This window comes from Ictalurus furcatus, chromosome 23 (genome assembly GCF_023375685.1).
Source record: "Ictalurus furcatus strain D&B chromosome 23, Billie_1.0, whole genome shotgun sequence".
NCBI lineage: Eukaryota > Metazoa > Chordata > Actinopteri > Siluriformes > Ictaluridae > Ictalurus > Ictalurus furcatus.
In genome coordinates this window covers 5,256,008-5,272,421 of record NC_071277.1, presented here as the reverse complement: position 1 = coordinate 5,272,421, position 16,414 = coordinate 5,256,008, and the positions used below count along the sequence as shown (strand labels likewise).

General features: G+C 40.3%; 1 protein-coding gene across 16 annotated transcripts in view; it reads left to right on the top strand.

Moving 5' to 3' along the window:
• atp8a2 (ATPase phospholipid transporting 8A2) overlaps positions 1 to 16,414 on the top strand; it is a 65,696-nt gene that overhangs the window by 12,661 nt on the left and 36,621 nt on the right. For 9 of the 16 annotated variants that reach the window (XR_008384461.1, XR_008384460.1, XR_008384459.1 and 6 more), the window contains exons 2-11: positions 3,545 to 3,689; positions 8,920 to 9,019; positions 10,177 to 10,275; positions 11,942 to 11,987; positions 12,075 to 12,115; positions 12,442 to 12,515; positions 14,479 to 14,548; positions 14,647 to 14,694; positions 15,712 to 15,839; positions 16,004 to 16,115. Coding sequence is in view for 11 of the 16 variants with exons in the window: in XM_053611470.1 (XP_053467445.1) it covers positions 3,545 to 3,689; positions 8,920 to 9,019; positions 10,177 to 10,275; positions 11,942 to 11,987; positions 12,075 to 12,115; positions 12,442 to 12,515; positions 14,479 to 14,548; positions 14,647 to 14,694; positions 15,712 to 15,839; positions 16,004 to 16,115 (863 nt within the window). In the remaining 5 variants the exon portion in view is untranslated. The other 7 variants (XM_053611472.1, XM_053611467.1, XM_053611474.1 and 4 more) reach the window with 7 other exon arrangements.

Genomic DNA, 16,414 nt, shown 5'->3' with positions numbered 1-16,414 from the left:
AGCCAGCAGCAAATTGTGGCATGGCACGTCCTCTTTGATCACCTTTTTTTTTTTTTTTAATCCGTAGATATTCAGAGAACTAGGAAACATGTAAGGAATAAGTCCCTTGTGCTGTTATAGGAAATGTATGAACACCTGCTGATTATTTTATCCTTATTTTAGGAGCACATCCTGGCATTTTGTTTTCTTCCTACACTAGAGCTACATTTATTAAAGAAGAACATGCCGTATTTGTTTATATTGTGCGATGTCCAAAGCTTACTGAGAAACTGCAATTCGTAAAGCCATCATCCCGTGGTGGAAAACCTTCACAGCTTGTAAAACAAGCTTGTACTGTGAGAAAGCACTGACAGCTGAGGCTCCTTGTAAAATGCTAATGCATCTCCATATAACGAGTGCATTAATGTAAACAGATTTGCAGCTGCACTACGGTCAAAGCTTACTGCTGTAGAAAATGTATAAAACAAAACCTTCTGACCAATCGGAATCGAGAACCGAGGTATAAATGTTAATTAATATCTGTATCGCTGATGAATTAAAGAAATACGCACGTGTTTTAATATAGTCTTTTGGATAGATATTGCATCTGTAGCATGTGCGCAATTACCAAAGAAGACATTTCCTGAAATGAGAAAGGGGGGGGGACACAATGTTTACTCGAAACTCATAATTATTGGAAGCCTAAAGGCAGTTGTTGAATTTTGTCAATATATCTTTATATACATGAAAAGCATTTTTTTTTTATAGCTTTCAGGTGTGTATGGATTTTTAAATCAATGATATTTGTAAATGATGCTCTAGATATGTGAAATACGTTCTTTTAGAGTCGGGACTACTTTTCTGGATGGAGGACTTTGTGATTATACGTTATCTGAGTACTTGTAAGGCTCTGATTGTGTTAGAAAGCTGGATCAAACTCCATAATGATGGATTTCTCATGTCTGCCGCATTCTCACTCCATCATTAGAGTGTAATATTTGTAGGTTTAAATTCATGGTTTTAAATCTGATTCAACCGTACTGATGGTCTAATAATAATAATGGCTTTTAATGAAGCACATTTAATCCCAAATTCCCAACCTGCAGACAATAAATGACCTACTGTGGTAAAACCATAGATCTGGCAACATGGCCTGTTTTAAACAAAGTTTAAACCCAGCCTCAGCTCAATGTAGACCATCCTGGACTGTTCCTTGTCTTTGTTAGATGAAAATATGTCTTGATTATAAATTTATGTTCCACGGATATATCCGAAAAGATTTAACCCCTCCATTTAAAAATACTAACCAAAAAAAAAACCCCACACACACATGAAAATGCAAAAACGATTTGAAAATGCTCACGTAAGCCTGCCGGCCCAGTAGGTGCCAATACAGAAAAACACCCACATGGCCAAAAGTTTTGAAAGTAAAAGTGACAAACACAAAGACTGAAATGTTTTTCTCATCCACATGGAAACGCTGAAAACGGAGGTTTAAAACGTCTCCACCTTTGTTTTCAGTGACCCAAAACATTATTTACAAGTAGACAGGAGGCCAAAACACTATCTGTACACATGTGGACATTAGAACCTAGTAACTAACCTATGAGGAAAGAAGGTTTGATAAAGGAAAACGGTTCAACTCTGCTGTTGAAAATCGATGCACACGACAATCAGATATACATTCCCACGTTCACACACAGAACGCACATCTCAACAAAACCACTGCTTTATGCACAGCGTGCAACACGGCCATAAAAGACACCCAAATACAAGTTACACTCTACAGCCAAAAGTTTATGGACATCTGATCATCACCCACTTGTGCTTGTTGAACATTTTGTTTCAGCTCGAGTCCCTCTTTGCCGTTATAACAGGCGCCTCTCTTCTAGGAAGGCTTTCCACTAGATTTTGGAGCGTGGCTGTGAGGATTTGGGTTCATTCCGCCAGAAGAGCATTAGTGACATCAGGCACTGATTGTCAGACGAGGAGGCCTGGGGTGCAGTCTGCGTCCCATGTTCAATGAGGTTCAGCTCAGGGCTCTGTGCAGGACACTCGAGTTGTTCTACACCAACCTTGGTAAAAACCATGTCCTCATGGAGCTTGCTTTGTGCACAGGGGCATTGTCATGCTGGAAGAAGATTGAAGGGAAATTGCAAAGCTACAGCATACAAAGACATTCTATATTATACAACCGTGTGCTTCCAACATTCTGGTAACAGTTTGGGGAAGAACCACATATTATGGGTTTGATAGTCAGGGGTGCACATACTTTTCGCCATATGGTGTAGACGTTATAAACAGTCATCTTCTTACAAACATTAATTTCTCTCTTTTATTATATATAGCAAATAAGATTGTATCTGTAGGCTGTGTGTGATCTTGAAAGAAGGAGATTCACAGTCCTAGTAAACAGACTGGCAAAGCTGCGTTAAAGAGCACAATCTGGCAACACCCCGGAAATCTGGCAACTGTCCCTTTAAAGGCGAAGCCCTTTCACACTCGGGCAGGATGAAAGCTTGGGCTGTAGTACTGTACACACTTACCAGAACGGATACGCGGACGTGATGTGTGACGTGAAATAAGACATTATTATAGGGAAAGTGTTTAAAAAAAAAAAGAAAAAGAGGGCGTTATTAAGTTACAGGAACCGGGCTGATGAGACGGACACGGAGGGGTTTGCTTTACCGCCGCGAGTCACTCAGGCCTGGGAAGGAGAGAGAGAGAGAGAGAGAGAGAAAGGAGGAGACACCATTCTGCTCCATCCATCCATCCATCCATCCATCCGATCCATCCATCATCACCGCCCGTATTCGTGCTCGTCGCGCCAGCTGGGTAAACTCGCACACTCGTCCGCGCGCACGTGTATAATTCATGATCCGTGATCGGTTTACGCGCGTTCACGCGAGCAAAGAAAAGCAATACAATCATACAATAAATCACAATGTGGACCTGCAGCCCTTTGTGAACCTCCTTTTTTTGTTAGGTCTGTATGGGTTGCTCACTTGCTGTCGGTTGAACTTTTGGATTTTAGAGAGAAAATCAGGAGATCAGACAGAGAGGCTGAAAATCAAGAACATTGTAGTACAATATAGAAAGATTTCATGCATTTTTAAAATATATGCTCAATATTGCTCGCAAAAATATAATAACGCCTCCTGGATTGAATGTAGTACATCTGAGCAAATTCCAGGCTCACATTTTGTCCCTCTGTGTGCGTAAAACAAATGGTGGAAGGGTCTCCAATGAAGGCGCGCATTCATCAGCACATTCTATAGAAGTGTGTGTGTGTGTGTGTGTGAGAGAGAGAGAGAGAGAGAGAGAGAGAGAGAGAAAGGGGCGGGGGGTGGAGGTTGGGAGGGGGGTGGTGGGCGTATCGGTGACAGAATTTTTTGTTTTATCCCGAGCTGTGGCGCTCTGATGGAGAGGGATTGAGAGACGCATGTGGGGAGGAGCGCATGTCGGGTTTCCTCTCAGCATCCGCGCTCTCTGTATGTGCGTGCGTATCTGTGTCTCTCTACGTCCGTGTCCCACGCACACTTACCACAGTCTGTCCTCTCTCCAGGACCCGCCTGCTCATCCACCGGCTACCGCAGGGCAGAAGACGAGATGTCCGCCAGCACGTCGCACGCGGAGCCCGCAGACTTCTCGGCGAGGACCGTGCACCTCAACCGGACACAGAGCACCAAGTTCTGCGACAACCACGTCAGGTGAGTCCTCATGCACTCATCCATCCACTCACTCACTCACTCACTCACTAATTTATTCATTCATTGGCGGTCCTACTAGGTCACAAATACTTCTAAACTTTTAAATTAGACATAAATATATAACGAAAAACAATGCACAATGCAAAACAGCGTACATGCTGTTTATATTAACTTTACAAACCGTATATTAGTAGTTTTTCCGTGCATTCTTTAACATATTAAAATAACCTGTAGCTACGTTAGGAGTTTTAGTATATCTGTAAGATTTATTAATAATATGACATGTGACTTATTTGATTGACAGCTCCATCATTATTATAAAAAAAATACAAATAAAAAACCCATTAGAAATAGTGGAATAAATAAATCACCATAGGAGTAATGTATAGAAAATGAACACATTTTTACATTCTTGAATAAAAAAAGAGTAGAGGCTATAAGTACATAATTTCATAAATGCAATATACTTCAGTATTACGTAACACACAATTCTGTATGTTTAATTTTATTTTTTTAAAGCGATGAGGTCAGTGATATCCGTGATATATTTGCACTTTCATTCAGCTAAACATGATATTGAAGAACCGGCTGCTCTGCTTTTCCTCCGTTTCTTTTTATCGCAGTCTCTGATCAAAGACGACACTCCTTATCCTTATCCTTATCCTTATCCTTATCCTGTCGTTTCGTTTCAGTTCCACTTTGGATGAGTCCAGGCAGTTTCAGACGAAGTTGCTGCTGGCGGTTATGATATATATATATATTCAGTCCTGGTGCCAGAACGAAATGGGAGATGTGTTTAAATTGATCTGTTATTTGTTAAGTCTATTATACATTATGCTTCAATACGGTGGCTTACTCTCTGTAGCACTTAAAATCTTTACATTGAGCAAATGTACAACAAAATGTACTTGTAAAATCTCTCATCAGACTTAACTGCTGAGAGTAATCTGTGTTTAGCTGCGATCACCTCGGAAGTGTCTTTTTTTTTTTTTTTACACACCAAACAGCAAAGAAACACTGCAAGATAAAACACAAGGGTTGGCATGACTGTGTTGTTGTTTTTTTGTGTGTGTGTTTGTGTGTGTGTTTGTGGAATATTGACTTATTTGATCGTTGCTGAAATATAAACAAACTTCATCTGTGAGGATAGAAATGTCACCGTATTGACGTGAATATCCATTTCCGTAGACGACGTTCTTCAAACCTGTCACTAGGGTCATCAGTCTGAGCCGGTCGAGCACATGCGTCTGCGCTTAAAGAGCAAGCCGGGACAGTTTATTGTTAGCGATTGTTAGCTTGATGTAAAGTTCTACCTTATGGATTTCCCCCAAGGGATTTCCCAAGTATATCAGCTTGTAAAATATGTAGCATCCTCTGCTAGTGGCGGTGTTTAAAAGACGAACAGCGAGCGGGCTTCACTGGACTGAGCAGTAAATTAATAGAACAAATTGGTCATCCCACATTTTGTCCTTATTTCCATTGCTGAATTTGGTTGCTGTAAGAAATTGAAGTAGCTACTGAACGTGGACTTGGAGGTAGAGCTATATATACTTTACTCAGAAAGCCTTCACTTTAGGAGGAAAAAAAAGCCACTAGCTATAGCTAACTTTTCATCCAGACGGTACGACTCAGCGAACAAATGCTACACATTGTGTACAAGATAGAAATATCACACTTATGACTGTTATTGCATAATATCGTCAAGGCAAGCGTTTGCAAACCTTCCTAACACTAACAAGGAAAACAGAGTAATAAAACTCAGAACACAGCCACACTAAACACCGGCAAGACCTCGCATAGACGTACACAAGTCTTACGCACCCTATTTATTTTTAGTACAAACGGTTAGAGAATTTTATTTCATATTTAATTTAATTGTATTTTTGAACACGTTTGCTCTACAGCATTTCTTTGCACGTGCATAAGACTTTCGTACAGTACCGTATGAGAAGCGTCTTATAAATGCTGCCTTCGAGTCCTATTAGAAATATTGTAATTACGACGCAAATGCACATGGACACCATCACAATATTGTAATTACACCTTATAGCTTAGAATAATTACCGTTCTTTTTCTACGAGCCCTGGCTTTCCGAGTCGAGGACGTGCTGATAACCGAAAGGCATTTCTGTTGTTTGCCAATACGAGTGTGATTTAAATGGTACTTTTGCGTGTTAGCTCTTTGATGTCTATCAGTACGGTAAAAAAGAAAGTTCTTATCAAAAAATAAACATGGTGTCTGAAACCGTTCCACTGTCTGAGACGTAAGGACTCACCACAGGTCTTTGCACTTGGATGAGGACTGTAAATACGGCTTATAGGGAACTATTTGCACTACACTCACGATATATGAGAAAACTCGTCATTCAATCCAAGCAGGAAGTACAAGTCTGAATTTCTGTATCCAATCCATGTACTCCAAGAAAAAAAGTTGGACACAGGAACTTTAGTTAATAATTCATCTCGAATCAATTACGGCTAAATTTGTGCTAATGTTTCACGGTTTCTCAACACAGCTCCACGCTAATGCTAGTCAATATTAGCTAAAAACGACAACCGCTGCTTTTATCTAGTAACCGAAAAGAAACACGTGAACACCTTCAAGTCGGAATAACAAGTTTTCCAGTCCTCAGTTCTGATTTTCGAATCGTTTACGTCTCGTGGTCACATGACCACGACGGCATGGAGACGGAGATTGCTAAGTAGAAGGAAAAGAAAAGAAAAAAAAAAACAACACTCGGTCAAAGGCTTCAAAGTGATTTGACTTTAAATCTGATCTGATGTGAATGTATATTACGGAAGAAATGGGGAGGCGATGAATAATCATATTTATATCTTTATTTGTTTTTGGTCATAAAAATCGCTAAATGGAGCTTTCAAATCGCAGAGAAGCTGATACGGCAAGAAATTAAGGTAGCTTTGGGTCGTAGATCAAATCCTGAGCCATTTTCATATTAGCTCGCTATTCGGCGTGGTTTGTCAACATTTCTCTGCTCACACACACACACACACACACACACACACACACACACACACACACACACACACACACACAAGATCGATCCGTCAGTTCCGCCTCATGATTGGATTTTACTCTAAGAGGCTCTATTTTGGTTCCTGAAACAAGATTACAGTGTGTGTGTGTAAGGGAGGCCTGTTCCTTGGCCAGTTCCATAGAAAGGAAGGTAGTCTGTGTATGTGTGTGTATGCGCCTCCTGCTTCCTGTTCCTCCTCCTCTCTGTCATGGCGCGTGCTCGTCCTGCTGATCTCTCCTCGTTGAGTGGAAATTGATCTCCGGTAGAGTAAAGGCGTGTTTATCCAAACCACAGTCCACCTCCGTTATCTTCCTCTTCGCCTCCATGTTTTATTCACAGCCACGTTTCAGCTTCCTGACCTATCAACCTTACCTGTCAATCACAGTGTCACCATGGCGACATGTCCACAAACAACAACATTAGATATAACATAGAAGGACTGCATGGTGCTGAATGACATTACACGCATGCACACACACACACGCACACACACACGCACACACGCACACAGCTGTAATAGCACAGAACTTACAGCTAGTGTCTCATACTAGTGTGGTTCAGTGTGTGTGTGTGTGTGTGTGTGTGTGTGTGTGTGTGTGTGAATGTGATTAGATGAAGAGGATGGTATCGTATGAACATTAGGCTGCGCTCGGATATCAGAGCTAGTCTGCTGTACTTCCAGGTCAGCCGTGAGTGGGTGTTTGATGTCGTTGTGTTGGTTGCTGTGTGTGTTAGGCTGTGAACCTGCCGCTTGGTTACGAACAGCAGGAACAATGTGCTTGTGTTTACACAGAAAAGAAACAAACACACGTGCACACCACCCGTCATAAGTCATACGTCCGTCTCGCTTTAAATAAATAAGTAAATAAAAATTCAGAGTAAAAGAATGTTGACACAACAGCATCTGGAAATGAGTTTCCCGATGCTGTGGTTTGCCTGGTGCGCACTGTTACGTAGCTTAGCTTATTAGCAAGCAGAATGTTTTTTTTAATTTGATTTATTCAGCAATATTACATTACACACTTTAAAATAATTTTGAACATAATCAACATTTTAGGTTTAGGTTTCAACATACAGTTTAGCCGTAACCCCCCGGCCCCCCCAAAAAAACAACAACAAACCACACAACAACAACAAAAAACAATAGAAACCCTCGTAGAATTTGTAAGGGTTTTAATGGTTATAACTGGAATTGTATTGGTTTTAATGGAAACTGTAATGGTGGAAACTGTAATGATAACTGTAGTGGATACCATTATGGACTAGTACTGGTAATGGTTTTATTGGTTAAGAGCAGATGGTTTGTAATGATATTTGTACTGGAAACCATTAGAATTTCCCTGTTTTGTTGAGTTTTTTTCAGCAGGTGTAGCATTTACACGTTTTCCCTGCTTGCTACAGTCACCTGAAAACTAAATCTAGTGATCAGTCAAAGAGCTGTTTGTCATTTATACCGTTAGCATGGAACCATCTCGTGTCAGAATTTGCAGTATTAGAGATGATATTCGGAGTGCTGTGCGTGACAGAGTGGCCTGCCCCGTCACCTGATTTTCGCCGCCTGCGTGTTAGATAAGCTGATGTACAGCCTTGAGATGAAGACAAAATCTCAGTTATATTTACTGACTTTAACGGCGGACTGTAATGACTGCGAGACTATTTAAAACCCACTCAGTGGCGGTCAATAGATGTAAAAGGTTGTCAAGGTTGTCCAGCCTCGTATTTTTGGACTCGTTCTCTAAATTTGGGCAGAACAGTGATGTCAGGGTGTTTTATTTTGGGTGGGTGGATGCTACAAAAAAAAACAAACACACAAGCAGAAAGCTTTTTTAGAGTGACCCAAAGAGGTATTGAAGTGGAATCGATCCCGAATCGAGCTCACGCTGCCACGGCCGACGAGCAGCGAGCTATATTTAGATCTGCTCTGCTTTTAAGATGCGCAGAATGAGGCCGGTTTTAATGACTTTTTTAAAAAAAAAAAAAAAATTTTTTTTTTTGCTATTGACAAGTAGCACTTTAGGCATTTATTGACTGGAGTTGCATTTTGTGGAACGTCACCCACACACCCATGCGCTTTGTAAAACACACCGGCTCAGCTTTGCCAGCAGTCCAAAGCAGTCAGGAGTGTTATTTGTGAAACGCAGAACGGTGAGATGATGAGATGGATGTTTATGAGGACTTCCTGTTCTTCTTCTGCAGCACGACAAAGTACGGCATCTTCACCTTCCTGCCTCGCTTCCTGTATGAGCAGATCCGGCGAGCTGCCAATGCTTTCTTCCTCTTTATCGCCCTAATGCAGGTACGACTCAACACACACACACACACACACACACACACACACACACACACACACACACACACATATACCTGAGCTGAAGAAGAATAAAAAATCTTAGGTAAGGAATAAAAAACACCTGATGTTCTGCTATAGGATCATCAATGACAGGGTGAAGCAGAATTACTCGTATCACCTGGAAGCTGATTATTTTCCAATACCAGCATGTCCCAGAGTGTTTTATTCCTCTTTTACCACAGCGATTTGTCAATAATTAGAATTTCTCATTTATTCAAGAGTGACACTTTTTATCCGTTTGTAGCTACATTTAATATTAATGTCATGGAACGTCTACAAAAGAAGTTAGTTCTTATTTATAAAGTCGTTCCCTCACCTTCTTCTTTTTTTCTCTCTTAAAGTTAATAAATTTTTTTTTTTAAAAAACACAGCTTGTCATGTTAGCGAGAAACCGCACGGCGTGAACGTACTGTTACAAAGCGCTCGACTGTCCTAATTACCAAAACAGTTATGCGTAAATGATGTTTCTGCCCCCCCACCACAAAAAAAAAAAATTCAAGTTAACATCAAGTTCTACTCTCCCCAAGTCTGCCCCTTCGATCAGTCTGAGGTTTGCTGCTTTTGTTTTGCAACTGAGCTGTGAGGATAATGTGGCTAACAAGTAACGGAAGTCTGTCTCATGCAGTATTCATTTCAATATTCAATATTCGTTTTCCACCTTTCTAAACTTTCAGCTAAATCGGCTAGTCGCAGTCATGCGAATCGGTAGGTTATATTGATCAGTAGCGTCCGTTCAGAAACACTTAAAGATCAACTCTAAATCCTTACCCGAAACAATTGCTTTACAAGCGCTGCATCGCTCCCACCGTCTCATTGATCACAGATGAAAGACGGCCCTGGTGCAGTTTTATGGCTGTGAGACCTCTGCTGCATTAGTCTGAATTGACTCCAGAAAGATGAAAGCTAGATTTCCAAAAGCCCTTTTTTAATATGCCATTTTAGCATTTGTTTACTTCAGGTTAGAATGTAAAAGTGTTTTTTTTTGTTTGTTTTTTTAAAGAGCATCTGAAGAAAGAAGGATGCAATGTGACTGTGTCATGAGGTATCTGTCTTGTGTGTGTGTGTGTGTGTGTGTGTGTGTGTGTGTGTGTGTGTGTTTGCAGCAAATCCCTGATGTCTCGCCGACTGGACGCTACACCACTCTGGTGCCTCTCATCTTCATTCTGACTGTGGCTGGGATTAAGGAAATGATTGAGGACTATGTGAGTAAGAGCGCCCTCTGGTGTATGTAGAAAGATCAGCCATCCATCCATCCATCCATCCATCCATCCGTCCGTCCATTTTCCAGACCTCTTATCCTATACAGCAGGGATGGGCAATCTTATCCGGAAAGGGCCAGTGTGGCTGCAGGTTTTCATTCCAACCAAACAGGAGGCACACCTGATTCCACCTGTTTAATCAGTTGATCTTGGCTTTCAATAGATTCAGGTGTGGCTTCTGCTTGGTTGGAATGAAAACCTGCACCCACACCGGCCCTTTCCGGATAAGATTGCCCACCCCTGCTATACAGGGTAGTGGGGAGCCTGGAGCCTATCCCAGGGAACACTGGGTACAAGACGGGGAACACCCTGGACAGGGTCCCAACCCATACCAGGTCACAATCACACACACATTACCACACTACGGATAATTTGGAAATGCAAATCAGTCTACAAGACATGTCTTTAGACTTGGGGAGGAAACCGGAGTACCCGGAGGAAACCCCCCGAAGCACGGGGTGAACATGCAAACTCTGTGCACGCAGGACAGAGGCGGGTTTCGAACCCCCAACCCCCGGTGGTGTGAGGCAAACGTGCTAACCACTAATACTGTGCTAGTGTTTAAAGGGTTCGACCTTGTATCAAGTAAGGACTAAAACACTTCCTGATGTAGGAAAGAATATCACTGACTGGGTGCTGTGATGAAGCGGAGCCACTCTTACCACCACAAAGTTGATTATTTTCCTATAACAGCACGTCCTGAAGTGTTTTATTCCTCTGTATTCCGCATTTAATGATGTGGAACGTTCCTGTTAACTCTTATACACGTTATAGCAGCTATAAACATTCGTTCCATTATCAGGCTCACTTTCTTTCTCTGAACTGAAGCTAATAAGACAAATAAAAAAACCCACACGCAACTTGTCCTATTACTGAGACGTGTAAAATGTTACAGAAGTTCATATTATGACAAAAATATTATATAGGAATTATATCAAAGTTAGACTGATGCACTTTTATGCTTATGCAAGCCAAAACTTCAGTTGATTGAACTACATTGTATTGAAATATACACATCTATCATCTGTCTGTGACAGTGCATTGCATTGTGGGATGCATACGTAGAGATTCGACTTGAATGGCATGTGTAGTGTGCAAGTAGTATGCATATTAGGCTGCTTTGAACACAATTCATTTATTGTTGAGCGAAGAATTTAGTGTTTGCGGTGCCAGGGTTGCCAGATTGGGTTCCTTTTCAAATCAAATCAGAACTGATTGTTAGCTCTGAGCTAGTGATCTGAAGATTTATCCTCATCACAGCTAGAGAGTCACTGCTGAACTCTTGAGCAAGATCATTTTAGACCTACATTTACATTACATTTATTCATTTAGCAGACGCTTTTCTCCAAAGCGACTTACAAATGGGGGCCTCTGTGTGTTCGAACTACAAAGTGGAAAAAATCCCGGATTCCTCCGAGTTGAGTTGGGAAGAGGGTTCTTCCAAGTTGAAGGTTAGAAATGATGAATTGCAAGCTTTAGTCAAATGCAACTTTAAATCTCAATTCCCTGAATTGGTTCCTATGTGTAAGAAGCATTTGTTTCAACCTGGCAACCCTGTTAGTGAAGCCATTCTTTATGTAAATAACTGAGAATTTTTTTATGTCTGCAGAAACGACACAAAGCAGACAACACAGTGAACAAAAAGAAGACAACAGGTTGAGTATTGTTGGTGTGTGTATGTGTTAGTGTGTTAGATATCATGTCGTTAAAATATTGCACTATGTTCTTTTTTTTTTCTCCAGTGTTGCGCAACGGCACATGGCAGACTATCATCTGGAAACAGGTAACCTCATCCCTCTATTTCTTTCACGTCCTCCCACTTTATCTCGTCCTCCTCTTTCTCTGTCCCCCTTTCTCTCTGTTTGTCTGGTTCTCTGGGTCTCATTTCATCTACGCCTGCTGTAGTTGTAGCTCATTTAGTCACCTTTCCATTACTGGCTCCAAGTGCACAGTTCTGTCTGCTCACATTCTCCATTTTCTCTCTTTCTCTGTCTTACTCCTCTTGTTCTTCTTGTGTGTATGTGTCTCCTCCTTCTATTTCTCGTACTCGTTCTCATTCTGGATCTCCCCCTCCCTTCATGCTGTCGCAATGCTGCACCTGCCCACTAGGTGGCAGTGGGAGACATAGTGAAGGTGACCAATGGGCAGCATCTCCCCGCTGACATGGTCATAGTGTCCTCCAGGTCAGCAACACAGTGTGTGTTTGTGTTTGTGTTTGTGTTTGTGTGTGTGTGTGTGAGACGTTCACACTAGCAAGTGACAAGACCACTACTATTGTCGCTTGTGGCCTGTCCAGCACTTTTTTTAGTTACTTGATGAGAAAAGTATGAAAGCCCGTTTTTACCATGAAGAAAAATAATACAAAAGGTAATTGCAACTTTATTTTTCACAATTGCGATTTAATATCGCAATTCTGACTTTATTTCCCACAATTTTGCATTAACATGTCACAATTCTGACTTTTTTCTCCGAATTGTGAGTTTAAATCTCATGAAATATAGTCAGAATTGTGAGATATAAACTTGTAAGTGCGAGAAATAAAGTCAGAATTGTGAGAAATAAACTCGTAATTGTGAGAAATAAAGTCAGAATTGTGAGAAATAAACTCGTAATTGTGAGAAATAAAGTCAGAATTGTGAGAAATAAACTCGTAATTGTGAGAAATAAAGTCAGAATTGTGAGAAATAAACTCGTAATTGTGAGAAATAAAGTCAGAATTGTGAGATATAAACTCATAATTGCGAGAAATAAAGTCAGAATTGTGAGAAATAAACTTGTAATTGTGAGAAATAAAGTCAGAATTGTGAGATATAAACTCATAATTGCGAGAAATAAAGTCAGAATTGTGAGCTGTAAACTTGTAATTGCGAGAAAAAAAGAATTGCGAGCTATAAAGTCGTAATTATTAATTTTTTTCTACGTGACAGAAACAGGCTTCCATAGGAATGGTAGTAGCTATGTATAGCTTCTAAAACTAAACTAGTTAAACGCAAATCAAATCCATCACTAATCAGTTGGCTGGTTCAGTGTTCAGTGCTATGTTCAGTGCTAGGCTATCAGCGATCAGTGCATGGAAGCAGTCTTTAGAAGTTACGTTTTTAAAAGTGTTTTTGACGGAGAAGAATCTGGGCTCAGCCCCGTATGATTAACAGTTCAGCTAACGCCCCTGACCTTTAACATTGCTGAAAAGCCGTCTTTCAAAATATTGCTGCACACTCGACAGTTTCTTTTGGTTATATTTTGTTCAAAAATAAAAATCAAAGTTTGAAATCAAACTGCCTTGCGTTATTGTGTCGCGAAAATGACCCCATAGCACCATCTAGTGTCCAACCAGCGCTAATATAGGTATTACCTGTGCGAACTAGAGATACGTCGTGTGAAAATTGTAATATCGTTGCAAGTCTAGTCTCTATAGACAGTTAATGAGAGGTCCAACAGTAAATGGGAACTAACCGCAGGTCGTGCTTGTATGTAGAAAATAAATGACCGCTTGATGCTTTATCGCTTGCTAGTGTGAATCTTGGGTGAGCGCATGGGTGAAGTATGTGTCTGTGTGTATGTTTTTATACATTTGTGTTTGAATCATGTGTTACCGTATAATTTAACGTAGCATTTCGACACGTTAAAGGAGTCGTTTGATGAAAAATGAAATTTACACTCGAGAAATGTAGCCAAGACGTGCTTAACTCTGATGTTTGCTTCTGAAGTTTTGCACTGGAGTTACTGTAGAAAGCTAATTTAGCTAACAAGTAACGAAAGTTTGTCTCACCCAAAGTCATTTTCTGTAAACGTGTGCCTTGAACCACATTCAATATGCCTTACTAGTTCATCACTGAGCTCAGTGATGTTATGGTGTGGTTTTGTGAGACAGACTGCCATTACTTGTTAGCTAAATGAATTTCATAGCTCCAGTGAAAAGCTAAAGAAGCAAAAAACAGTCGCTTAGTGTGTCATGGCAGATTGAAGGAAAAATTTCTGCGAATTCAATTTTTTCACTGACTTTTAGTTTTAGAGATTCAGTTCTCATGTTTGTAGTCACCTAGTTTTAAGTGTGGTCTCCTGTCATGAAATGTTGTGATGCTGTGTTATATTGTGCGAACGTGCTAATATTGTGTTAATAAATCATTATTGTTGTTCCTCTCACAGTGAGCCTCAGGCCATGTGTTACACTGAGACCTCAAACCTGGACGGAGAAACCAACCTGAAAATCCGACAAGTCAGTGGAATGATTTATACTAGCGAGTGTATGAGTGTGTGTGTGTGTGTGTGCTTGTATTTGTAGTGTTTGCCTGAATGAGTTTTATCTGTCTGCAGCTCCTCAAACCAAACTCCACTGTTCAAAGCCTCAGAGTAGACAGAAATGTGAGCAAAGGCAGAAAAGCATATTATATTCATTTTATATGTAGTTCATGAACTAACCACCCTGCTGAAAATAACGATAGAAACCATTACAGGAATTCTAATGGTTTTAATGGTTATAATAGGAATTGTATTGGTTTTAATGGAAACTATAATGGTCTCTACTGGTAATGTGTTGGGTTTTGTTGGTGGCATGTTTATGTCTAGTGGAAACCAAAAAAAACCCAAATCCTAATAGAATATGGCCCAAAACACACTACATTTGTTAAGGGTTTTAATGATATTTCTAGTGGAAACCATTAGAATTTCTGTAATGATTTCTATTGTTTTTTCCCCCTTTTCAGCAGGGACTACCTTGTATCAGTTAGTGTTGATTAGCCAGCTAATGATAGCTAGTTTAGGTAGCATTTAATGGAAGTTAAATGAGCTAGTGAGTAATTTCAGCTACGGTGGGTAATTATTGCTAAGTTGCTAAGTCAACTAAATAACTGCTAGCTAACTAACAAAAGATTAGCCGAAGTACCAACTACCTAGCTAGCATGCTAAAAATGTTGGTAAATTAACCAATGATGATTTTAGGCAAATGTTTGTTAGGTAAAATTTATTTGTGTAACATTTTATAGAAGGTTTTCAGTTATATTAACATAATTCATTTTCTGTGTGTTAGCTAGCTAATGTTCTCACAATGTTCCATACGTGTTATTGTGGGGTTACAGCTACATATTTAAATGCTGACTAGTTACAGTGTGTGTTTGTGTGTGCGTGCGTGCGTGTATGCGTGCGTGCGTGTGTGTGTGTGTCTTTTTTTTTTTTTTTTTAAATGTGAAACATGCTAGTTTATATTGTGGCTGCTAGCATGCTAGTCAGTGTTCCAACAGTAACCTCAAAAAAACGAAAAATATTGTGATATATATGTCATGTATCCTGAAAACATATTCAAGAGATATGATATTTCTGTCACATAAGTAAAATCACATACGTGTGTGTGTGTGTGTGTGTGTGTGTGTGTGTGTGTTGTAGGGTCTCTCTCTTACAGCCAGTTTGCAGTCTGTAGAAGAGCTGATGGGTCTGTCCGGTCGGCTGGAGTGTGAGGGACCTAACAGACACCTGTATGACTTCACTGGCACATTGCGACTGGACAACCATAAGTATGTGCACCCCTCCACACATATTACATTCATGCGTGTAAAATTATAGAACCTTCATTAACTTAGTAGTCATACAAACATTCATAAATGTAGATAGTGTTCTCTCTCACACGTAAAGTACACACCTACACACACCCACCAACGTTACGTTTTCTGTTTCACAGTCCTGTTGCTCTCGGACCGGACCAGGTGTTACTCCGAGGAGCACAGATTAGAAACACGCAGTGGGTTGTAGGAATCGTCGTCTACACCGGCCATGACTCCAAACTCATGCAGGTTGGTGAAATGGTTCCTTTAAAGTCCATGAAAAGTTTTTTTTTTTACCCGACACAAAGGGCATCAGAGGAGACAGAATCTTAACTGGAGACATTGCTGATCTCTATGGATTAAATTATGAACTGCACTTGGTCAGCTTATCCTTCAAACCATCAGCACATTTTCTTTACAGGACAGCACATCAGATCAACAAAAATATTAACGCTATTTTATCAATTCAAAATAGCAACTTAAAAGAATTTACTAAAAAGCCGACGTCCTGCATACACGTTACGATTTCATTGTAGTATTAATGGATT